At 33.2% G+C, this 11,730-nt stretch overlaps 1 protein-coding gene across 1 annotated transcript; it reads left to right on the forward strand.

Moving 5' to 3' along the window:
• The first annotated feature begins 385 nt into the window (after positions 1-385).
• Positions 386-11,525, forward strand: LOC132549007 (geranylgeranyl transferase type-1 subunit beta-like). Its single transcript, XM_060212918.1, has 9 exons — positions 386-483; positions 2,670-2,794; positions 3,157-3,224; positions 3,408-3,559; positions 4,490-4,622; positions 5,391-5,436; positions 6,083-6,267; positions 6,558-6,666; positions 10,831-11,525. The coding sequence occupies exons 1-9, from the start codon at positions 386-388 to the stop codon at positions 10,965-10,967; spliced, it is 1,053 nt and encodes a 350-aa protein (XP_060068901.1). The 3' UTR covers positions 10,968-11,525.
• Positions 11,526-11,730: the final 205 nt, after the last annotated feature.

Consider the following 11,730-nt stretch of genomic DNA (forward strand, 5'->3'; position numbering starts at 1 on the left):
GTTTCCAGATATAAGTGCCTCTTCTGGCAGTTTAAACCATTTTCCAGTGCTTTAACAGTGGCCAGAACACGTTCTGTGGGTGAAATTTAGCTGTTATATCACATGTATATTTGATTCCTGCTATTTTATTCCTATAATAACTAGAATATTTCACAGACTGAAACAACTGTCTTTCTAAGCAGTATAACTAAAAAGCTATGCTGAAATAAGGTATTTATTAGATAAGTTAGTTTGAAAATCAGTACTTGATGAAAAAAAATGGGGAAAAAAAAAGAAAAGAAAAATAGTACCTGTCCCTTATGAGCGTAGAACTTATCGGATTGAAATCGCTCATCTACGACAATGCATCAGAACTCTTATGTGTCGAGAGATAATAAAGTACCAAATGGATCCGAATGCATTTTTGAAGTCTAGGCATATAAAATTCTTCGAAAGATGTCTTCAGATATTACCTGAGAGATATTCTTCGTTAGATAGTAACAGGTATAGTGTGCTTTTCAAATAGAGATGAGTTTCAGGAAAGAAAATTGTTTGAAATGGACAATCTCAAAGTAAGCAGAATCAGCTGACTGACCAAGCCCCATGATTTCGTCTGGTGACAACGGTAACATGTGATTTACAGGTCCTAGTATATCTAAGTCCTTGGTGATATTAACTACACAGTATATTTATATAGGTAACCGTGTTGTTATATCCCCGAGATCGAAAATAGAGAAGCATATTGCTTTTGGTCTGTTGGTCAGTTTTAGGATTTCTGTTGAATAACTATAGTATTTTTCGTCGGATTTTAACCAAATTTTCTTCATTTCTGCTACATATGTATTTTTTTACATCAAGATTTGAACAAGATGTGATTTCATGGTTTTATATCTATAAGATCAATTCTGTGAAGATTTGCTGAGTTAAGGACTTAAATAGGTCTACTTTGTTTCCGCCGAATGACTTTAATTTTGTATTGCTTTATATTTGTGAGATCTAAAATGTATTTGTTAAAATAAGTATCAAGAAAATAAAGCTCCAATAAATTTTCTTTACGTGGTTACTGTTTCAAGAAATGTAGAAAATTTAGTATGCTACAGCGCGTGATTGATCATGCAGTTATTGTGACATTGACGTTTTGTGTGCTTGTGTACATGTTGTGATGTCATGATAGTGATTGGCATTATACTGTATAAATGTACTAAATAATTATAATTCATGCCAGTTTCATTGTGTAAAATTTTCTTTTTATTTAGATAAAATTTAAAGGAAGACAAAATCTGGAAAGCAAAATTGTTGTCATTGTATTTTTGATTAACATTAGCTATGGGTAAAGTGCAGAGCATCTTTGCTCCACTCTTTTCTCTTACAGTAGAATTCCAGGATGGATCAATTCTTGGGACTTTTCATCTTTGATGTTATCGAAACATTACGCATGTTACCAAGTATCGCTCTTATTATTTTACCCTGACTCTATTGAACATTATGACTTGTGGTTGCAGCTAGTGTTGTCGTATCTGTTGTATGCTACGATTATACGATTATGTTATTTAAAGGTCTACAGTGTATTTCTCTAGACATTATACACAATTGGTTTGTTGTGTCATGTCAAAATGCTATATCATAAATATCATAAGATAGGTGTAACATCACTATCATGATGTCTTATATCAAACATGTCCTTATGACATTGTCAATTGAAGAGTTTTTATTAAATTTTTTTAAACCTATTTAAGATCTCCTATTGAGGTCATATCAATTAGAATTAAATGTATGAAGAATAGAGGATATTATATCAGTCAGTTTCTACAAAATCATCATACTGGGTACTAGCAAGTATTTGTTACCTAGTGGAACAATTATCAGAGTTTTATGTTGAGGAATCAATATTTTAGTGAGTCTATAAGATTCATATATTTTCATATCTAAGTTTAGTTGTTCCAAAACTAACTTCTTCTTAAGAACATGTGGATGTTTAATTTTCAGATTTCACATCAAAGTTTCCTTCGGTTTCTGGTAGTGCAAATTTTAACATTTTTTAACTGATTAAGAAAATGGCTGACAGATGACCATCTTTGTTTTAACAGTTAATGTTTGTTTTCAACTTTTTCTCAGTAAGTACTGAACCAGTCTCAAATTTCATTTGTACCGTATATGTTCCTTGTTGTGCATTGTTGAAGACTTGATTGGAGAAACAAGACGGCGAACAAGCAGCCATCTTGAATTTTAATGATTGAAATTTATTATCACTATTTCTTTAGTACCCAATGAATCTTTCTTAAATTTTATAGATATTGCCATTTCAACTTTGAAACTGATAAAAAGAATGGCTGATGGATGACTTTCTTGGATTTTAACATTTAATGTTTGTTTTCACAAGAATTTCTGGATCAGTCTTGAATTTCAAGTAGTACTGAATTGTTCTAGACTGATTGGAGAAACAGAGATCTTCAACATGTATTTATCTCAGATTTTGATAACTATAGTTTGCTATTTCTATTTCCTGCAAAGTCTTGCCTTTGTGTATTGCCAACTTTTTTTAAGTCTCCTTGTAAATCATTCTTTTGTTCCTATTTTGCCCTAGTTAATTGAATTTAAGTTTGTAATGATTATGGTGACTTGTTTGTATTTTCTTGTTGTTTTTCATGTGCCAGTTGAAATTTTCTGATTATTTTTCCTTTGTATTTCAGAATGACAGTAGCCTTTTTTGCCTTATCAGGACTTGATATGTTGAATTCATTGCATGTTATAGAGAAGCATAAAAAGGAGATAATAGATTGGATCTATTCATTACAACTTCTCCCTACAGATGATGGTAAATATTTCTGCAATAAATTTTTTAATGATTATTGTTACAAGAGTTATGTAAGTTATTGGAAGTTATACCCTACCAAGTATCTTAAAATAGTATTGTAAGGTGTACACCTGAAAGTAATAACAAAACCAAAGCAATAACTATTCATGTAAGGAGTTTAGCTGATTGACACCATTGGGATCACTCTACATATGATTTATCATTTGGGGAAACTGTTGATCAAAATGTGGATTAATTTGATTTTGTCTGGATGAAACTTCTTGTGATGATCAATGAATTCCAATGTTAGCACATTTTATTTACTTAACTTTCCTACAGATGTGTTCAAATGAAAAAGAAAGGTTATTTTCCTTTTCTTACAGATTCTAACCTGGGCCAGTGTGGATTCAGAGGTTCCACAACAAATGGGAATGCATTTGACACAGAAAAAGTAAACACAGATATATATATATATAGTCATTGTTGTTTTCTTACATGTATATTGATATCTTGATCATAATGTGAAATGAAAATTAGTAACAAAGGCTTATAAAATGTTATCTGCTCTGGTGAATGTGAAATAAATCAAAATACAAGATGTACATGTATATGACATTTACTTTATGTACTACAGGCAAGACTACAGCCAATACAGCTTGACAGTGGTCACATTGCTATGACCTACACCGCCTTGGCATCCCTACTCATCCTTGGAGATGACCTTTCAAAGGTCAACAAGAGAGCTTTAGCCGCAGGCTTAAGATCATTGCAACAGGAAGATGGCAGGTAATGTCCAAAGTTTGTTGTTCTGTAGGTGTTTACCAGAATATATTTTTCCCAAAGATCTTGATCAGCTGTTCCATTTTCTTACTTCAATGTTATATATTTTTTTAGATGTAAACTAAGTCATCTTTAATGAGTAAGATTTCTCAGAAAAAGAAGATGATTTTGATGATTTGAGAAGGTTATATCATAGGAAAACAAATAAACATGATGGATGTTATCTGTCAAATTACTGTTAAGGTGTTAGTGATTCAGGTTATGTTAGTAAGGCCATAGATTTACATGATTTTTGAGATTCAGGGTGAGTTAGTTTAGCCATATATTTACATGATTTTTGAGATTCAGGGTGAGTTAGTTTAGCCATATATTTACATGATTTTTGAGATTCAGGGTGAGTTAGTTTAGCCATATATTTACATGATTTTTGAGATTCAGGGTGAGTTAGTTTAGCCATAAATTTACATGATTTTTGAGATTCAGGGTGAGTTAGTTTAGCCATAGATTTACATGGGTTTTTGAGATTCAGGGTGAGTTAGTTTAGCCATATATTTACATGATTTTTGAGATTCAGGGTGAGTTAGTTTAGCCATATATTTACATGATTTTTGAGATTCAGGGTGAGTTAGTTTAGCCATATATTTACATGATTTTTGAGATTCAGGGTGAGTTAGTTTAGCCATATATTTACATGATTTTTGAGATTTAGGGTGAGTTAGTTTAGCCATATATTTACATGATTTTTGAGATTCAGGGTGAGTTAGTTTAGCCATAAATTTACATGATTTTTGAGATTCAGGGTGAGTTAGTTTAGCCATAGATTTACATGATTTTTGAGATTCAAGGTGAGTTAGTTTAGCCATAGATTTACATGGGTTTTTGAGATTCAGGTTGTGTTTGTTTAGCCATTGGTTTACTTTGTTTTTTGTTTTTCAGCTTCTGTTGTGTACCAGAGGGCAGTGAGAATGACATGCGGTTTGTTTACTGTGCTGCCTGTACTTGTTACATGATCAGAGATTGGAGTAGCATAGACACAGAAAAAGCTGTTAACTTTATCAAAAATAGCCAAGTGAGTTGTCTCCCTTCCTTCAATATTTTACTAAGTTCATTTTCTATTTTTTTCCCTATTTTACCTATAAATCCCAAGTAACAGTACTTCAACAGTGAACTTTTTAACAGTCAGGAGTTCAGTTGTCCCTTTACTTTCGACTTTTGCTATCAAACACTAAAATTTCTCTTTAGAATTAGTCATACAAGTGTTTTTTCTCTTACAAGAATTTTCGTGACCAGGAATCAAATGAAAACCAATATTGGTAATTAGATACATTTACCTACCACAAAAGTAGATTCAGTAAAAAGGTTTAACAAAATAACAATATTACTGATAAGAAGTGCACAAATTTAACCTATTTTATTTTTTCAATTGTGTTGAACCAGTAATAAAATAGAAAACCAGTAAGTTCATTCAAAGTCAAAAATCGTGATAAAAACAAATTTTGACGAGAATGATTTCATAATTTTGGACTTTGTATATAGTTGATCTGATGTGTAAGGTGAACTTTCTGAGATTGATTTCTTAGTTCCCAGGAATAGTTTTTGACTGAGTGTTTGGATGCAAACATTACGAGAGTAGAAACTCTTTTTCAGCATTTTCAGACCAAAAAAGTACCAGGGCATATTATGTGGGTTTTTTACTGTATTAAAACTAGATCTTATTTAGTGTTACTGTAGTTCTGTTTACCTTTTGAAGTTTTTTAAGCATGAGGGACATTTGTTATTGATATCTGTTTAGAAATTAGCCATTAGTCTTTATAAATTTTTTTTTTTTTTTTTACAGACCTATGAAGGTGGGATAGCTCAGGGACCAGGATTGGAAGCTCATGGTATTATTTTCTATGTTTTGTCATCCTATTTATTATACAAGTATTTTCGATATATGGTACAACAATGTATGTTTGCTTTATGATACAAATTACCTGTTGAACACTGACATGTTATCTTGCTCACATTTCATTATGAGCAGTACTGATCATGACGTTAAATAAGTAATATTCACTTTAAGTTTCAAATATTCTTTGCAAATGGAAATTGTTTGTCACTTTCTCTTGACAATGTATTTTCTCAAATTTTATTTGCTAAAGTTAATTTAATGCTTGATTACACTAATTCTAAAAGTATAACCACTATCACAAGTTAATTAATTTTAAAAGTAAAAAGATCAAATGGAAACAAAAGGTTTCAGATCATTAAAATTTTCATTAAATCATGAAAATACATCTTTGATATACTGTAAAATCATATATTTTTGTGGAGTTCAATTTTCATGGTTTTTCAAAAATATTCTGTGTTGTGGACTCTTGCTTGTGGATAAATATTGCTCAATAAAGCTACTTATTCTATTTCAACAGTTTGTGGACATACAAGTTTGTAGATTGAGATCCAGAGAACCAACAAAATCAATGAAAATAAATACTCCATGAAAATGAATAATTTGACAGTATTTAGGGTTTTGTTACATGTTATTTACAGGAGGGTCAACATTCTGTGGTTTAGCTGCACTGGTATTGATGGGTAGACTAGAAGAAACCTTTTCTGCTAAGGAGTTAAAACGACTACGTTGGTGGTGTATAGCTCGACAACAAACTGGCTTCCAGGGCCGACCCAATAAACCAGTGGACACCTGTTACTCCTTCTGGGTCGGTGCTAGTCTAAAGGTATGCTGACCTAGCTCCTTATTCTTTAGACTACCGAGTACCTTCTATGTATATTAATTCTGGAATGTTTTATTTGAAGTCATATGCAGCTGAGGTTGAAAATTTTGTGACCCTTACCTATTTCCCTTGTGAGGTTTTCTCCTGTAACTAATTTACATTTCACATTCATTATTAAGATTTTTTCAAAAGTTGACTTGGACATCATGTAATTCTTCAGTAACATCATTCTGAACAAATGTGTCTTTACATGTATTACAGATACAAGCATGTATTCATTGATTTTTTTTCAGCTGCTGGATATATTCAAATTAAGTAATGCTGATTTTAACAGAGGGTTTCTAATCTCCACTCAACAAGCCATCACTGGGGGATTTGCCAAGTGGCCTGACCATACACCAGGTGGGTAGACTTTCCATTTCACAGTTACCAATTATACACCTGGTGGGTAGACTTTTCATTTCAGAGTTACCAATCATACACCTGATGGATAGACATTTCATGTCACAGTTATAAGACATAGACTAGGTTGGTAGACATCTTGACATATGAGAGCTGATTGATAAGTTGTGAGCCTTGCATTGAAGATGTTTAGCATGGATGTCCCTTCATATGCTACAGTGAAAAAGTGAGTTGCGGGATTTAAGCGTGGCAGGAAGAGCCTTGGGAATGATGCCCATCCTAACAGGCCTGTCACTACCCCTGAAAAAGTCAATAAAGTCCATGATATTGTTATGTCTGACAGGTGAGTTACAGCAAGATATATATCCAGTACAATTGAAATTTCAGAGGAAAGAATACATTTCATTCTTACGCAAGATCATGCAATGACAAAGCTCTCAGTCCGATGGGTACCAAGACTTCTGACAGTTGCACACCAGGCAGACTTTGTTGCATGCTAATCTGAACATTTTAGATTAGGTTTGTGCCTGTAGCTGAAACCCAGGTCCATCATTTCACCCCAGGGGCAAAATAACAGTCTATACAGTGGAAGAACCCCAGGTCACCCCTGCCGAAGAAGGCAAAGACTGTTCCATCAGCTGAAAAGGTTATGGCCTCGATTTTCTGGGATGCTGATGGTATTTTGATGGTAGTTTATCTGCAAAAGGGACAAACAATCAATGACACATATTATGCATTAATTCTGAGGCAGTTAAGAGAAAAAATTAAACTCCAGCTCTGGCGAAAACTCATGAAAGGTGTATTGTTTCACAAGGACAATACCCATTTTCACAAGTCTGTCATTGCCATGGCTGCCACAAACGAATGTGGTTTTCAATTGATTGAGCATCCACCTTATTTGCCTTATCTCATTCCGTCAGACTTTCATCTCTTTCCAAAATTGGAAAAGGCCATTTCTGGTACCCACTTTCAATTAGATTAAGACATACATACAGTAGAGGACTTTCTGAACTGTCAAAAATGTCTTTAAAAGTTGCACCGAGACCCTCAAACATCAGATACTGAAGGGGAACTTGTTGAAAAATAATGCAATATGTCTATCAAAAGTCAAACCCTTAAATATGAGACTCACCACTTATCAGTCAGCCCTTGTAGCTGTTAAAAGATACTTTCCAAAGCAAGAAACCATGAGAGGTTATAAAATAAGAGTTGATTTTGAGAATGAAATCGTAAAAACCAAATCATTCAAATACGAAGGAAAAAATCATAAAGATGAATGAGTTTCTGGTTGACAAGGTCTGTGTTGAGTTTGGAGGTAAGTTGTTCCAACAAACTATTTGCATACCAATGGGAAATATCTGTGCTCCACAGTTGGCTGACTTGTTTTTGTTTACATATGAGGATGAATTTATTAAAAGATATTATCAAAACAACAGGTCACAGTGTTGCTAAGTCTCAGTCTCTCTCCATCATAGTACCCATCTTTCACAGTATCCACCCATCCATCATAGTATCCATCTGTCATAGTATCTCTCCATCATAGTAACCATCTTTCACAGTATCCATCCATCCATCAAAGTATCGTACAGTAACCATTCATCATATCATAATATTCATTTGTCACAGTATCTGTCCATCATAGTGTCCAGTTGTCACAGTATCTGTCCATCATAGTATCCATTTGTCACAGTATCTGTCTATCATAGTATACATTTGTCACAGTATCTGTCCATCATAGTATACATTTGTCACAGTATCTCTCTATCATAGTATACATTTGTCACAGTATCTGTCCATCATAGTATACATTTGTCACAGTAACTTGCTATCATAGTATCCATTTGTCACAGTATCTGTCTATCATAGTATACATTTGTCATAGTATCTCTCCATCATAGTGTCCATTTGTCACAGTATCTGTCCATCATAGTATCCATTTGTCACAGTATCTGTCTATCGTAATATCCATTTGTCACAGTATCTGTCTATCGTAGTGTCCATTTGTCACAGTATCTGTCCATCATAGTATCCATTTGTCACAGTATCTGTCTATCATAGTATACATTTGTCACAGTATCTGTCCATTATAGTATACATTTGTCACAGTATCTGTCCATCATAGTATCCATTTGTCACAGTAACATGCTATCATAGTATCCATTTGTCACAGTATCTGTCTATCGTAGTGTCCATTTGTCACAGTATCTCTATCGTAGTATACATTTGTCACAGTATCTATCTATCATAGTATCCATTTGTCACAGTATCTGTCTATCATAATATCCATTTGTCACAGTATCTTTCTATCATAGTATCCATTTGTCACAGTATCTGTCTATCATAGTAAACATTTGTCACAGTATCGGTCTATCGTAATATCCATTTGTCACAGTATCTGTCTATCGTAGTGTCCATTTGTCACAGTATCTGTCCATCATAGTATACATTTGTCACAGTATCTGTCCATCATAGTATCCATTTGTCACAGTAACATGCTATCATAGTATCCATTTGTCACAGTATCTGTCTATCGTAGTGTCCATTTGTCACAGTATCTCTATTGTAGTATACATTTGTCACAGTATCTATCTATCATAGTATCCATTTGTCACAGTATCTGTCTATCATAGTATACATTTGTCATAGTATCTCTCCATCATAGTGTCCATTTGTCACAGTATCTGTCCATCATAGTATCCATTTGTCACAGTATCTGTCTATCGTAATATCCATTTGTCACAGTATCTGTCTATCGTAGTGTCCATTTGTCACAGTATCTGTCCATCATAGTATCCATTTGTCACAGTATCTGTCTATCATAGTATACATTTGTCACAGTATCTGTCCATCATAGTATACATTTGTCACAGTATCTGTCCATCATAGTATCCATTTGTCACAGTAACATGCTATCATAGTATCCATTTGTCACAGTATCTGTCTATCGTAGTGTCCATTTGTCACAGTATCTCTATCGTAGTATACATTTGTCACAGTATCTATCTATCATAGTATCCATTTGTCACAGTATCTGTCTATCATAATATCCATTTGTCACAGTATCTTTCTATCATAGTATCCATTTGTCACAGTATCTGTCTATCATAGTAAACATTTGTCACAGTATCGGTCTATCGTAATATCCATTTGTCATAGTATCTCTCCATCATAGTATCCATTTGTCACAGTAACTTGCTATCATAGTATCCATTTGTCACAGTATCTGTCCATCATAGTATACATTTGTCACAGTATCTGTCCATCATAGTATCCATTTGTCACAGTATCTGTCCATCATAGTATCCATTTGTCACAGTATCTGTCTATCATAGTAAACATTTGTCACAGTATCTGTCTATCGTAATATCCATTTGTCATAGTATCTGTCGATCGTAGTATCCATTTGTCACAGTAACTTGCTATCATAGTATCCATTTGTCACAGTATCTGTCTATCATAGTATACATTTGTCACAGTATTTCTCTATCATAGTACATTTGTCACAGTACCCATCTGTTTCAATATCTGTCACAGTATCCATCAGTCATTACAGTTTGTCATTTCAATGTGTATGATCTTGTTGTCTGATATAACACACATTTCATGTAAATCTATTACCTGATTCTATTCTAAAATATGTATGATTAGTTATATCAGTGATATCAGCACCTAGTTGAGGAAAAAACTAGCTTTCATGTCTTTTAAATTCATTGTAGGTACAGTTAGACTATTGTTATGTGTGCAATTAAGTTTAAAAGAGTTAGTAGGAGCTTTAAACTTGTTTTCCCATCCCACATATAATATATATGTATGCCTGATATCGTGAAATATTGAATCAAAATCAATTAAATGAGCTTGAAACTTTTCCCTCTAGAACATGGGTTCAGGATGCCTGTGATCGGGAATGATGTTTGTTCAGTTAGCTGTTTCCAAACTACCTGCACGTTTGTTTTCCCCAGTGGACTCTTTCCTTCAAACATCTAAAACAACATGTGCTCTCATATTGATGATAAAAGCTGTACAGAGCTTTGGTTGATTGTTGACAGATCAGACACACTGATGTTTTAAAAGACTTATCTCCCTTTAATTGTTCAACCATATAAACTGTACAGCATAATACTTGTCATTTTCAAAAGTAATTGTTAATTTGTTTGTTTTTTACAGATGCATTACATGCTTACTTTGGAGTGTGTGGGATGTCTTTGTTAGGGGAGCCAGGAGTACAGAAAATGCATGCTGCATTGAACCTCAGTAAAAAAACAGCACAGCATCTACATAATGTACACAAGATGTGGCAGTAAGAATTAGCAGTGCAATTAAGTTCTTTATAGTATCTGAAACCACAAAATGTTACTCAAATCAATGTTCCTAGGGATGCTTCAGATCAAAATTTTTTGATCAGGTATTCATTTAATATGTAAATTCAGGTATTTTCTTTATCTATATGTGTACAGTTGCTCATTGTATCAGAGAACTAAAAACTGAAATCTTTGTCAATGGAAGCCATTGTCTTGAAAGTTCAGATGTGAAGTTTAATTATTATTCAGAGTATGATGTTATATGACTGAAGTCAAACAGCCTGACAAATGTGATGCTGGTTTGTTTATATAAAAGCTTTGAGGTATGAAACTATTGCATCAAAACAGTCCAAAAGATTTATGCCTTGGAAACTGTGGTAATAACTAGATATGGAAATACATACAAGCATCTTCCTCTTTTTCATGCTCCTGTCTTCATCAAAATTTAACTACTGTATTTGTATATTACCACACAAGATATTCTTTTATTCATTTTATATATACAGTAAAATATATTGTACCATGATAATGGTTACTATTTGAAATTGATTACATTTTTTATCGAGATGTTGATTTATGAAAACATCTATACTTCTATTTGTATAAATGATTCATTAATACCAAAATGTGTTTCCTGTGTCTGTACTTTTATTAATTTGTACATTACATGATGAGAATTTTGTAATAGAATCAAATGTAAGTTGAAATGTACTTCTATCATGGGTTTTCTATGTATCTGGGATCGAGAAAGTCAATATTTATTTTA

Source organism: Ylistrum balloti, unplaced genomic scaffold (genome assembly GCF_031769215.1).
Source record: "Ylistrum balloti isolate Yb309-2 unplaced genomic scaffold, AGI_CSIRO_Ybal_v1 Utg370038, whole genome shotgun sequence".
Taxonomy (NCBI): domain Eukaryota; kingdom Metazoa; phylum Mollusca; class Bivalvia; order Pectinida; family Pectinidae; genus Ylistrum; species Ylistrum balloti.

Coding starts and splice junctions, on each gene's coding strand:
- LOC132549007 (XM_060212918.1), top strand. CDS start 386: ATGGATCCGAATGCATTTTTGAAGTCTAGGCATATAAAATTCTTCGAA. Junction 2,795..3,156: donor ACTTCTCCCTACAGATGATG/GTAAATATTTCT, acceptor CTTTTCTTACAG/ATTCTAACCTGGGCCAGTGT. Junction 5,437..6,082: donor ACCAGGATTGGAAGCTCATG/GTATTATTTTCT, acceptor TGTTATTTACAG/GAGGGTCAACATTCTGTGGT.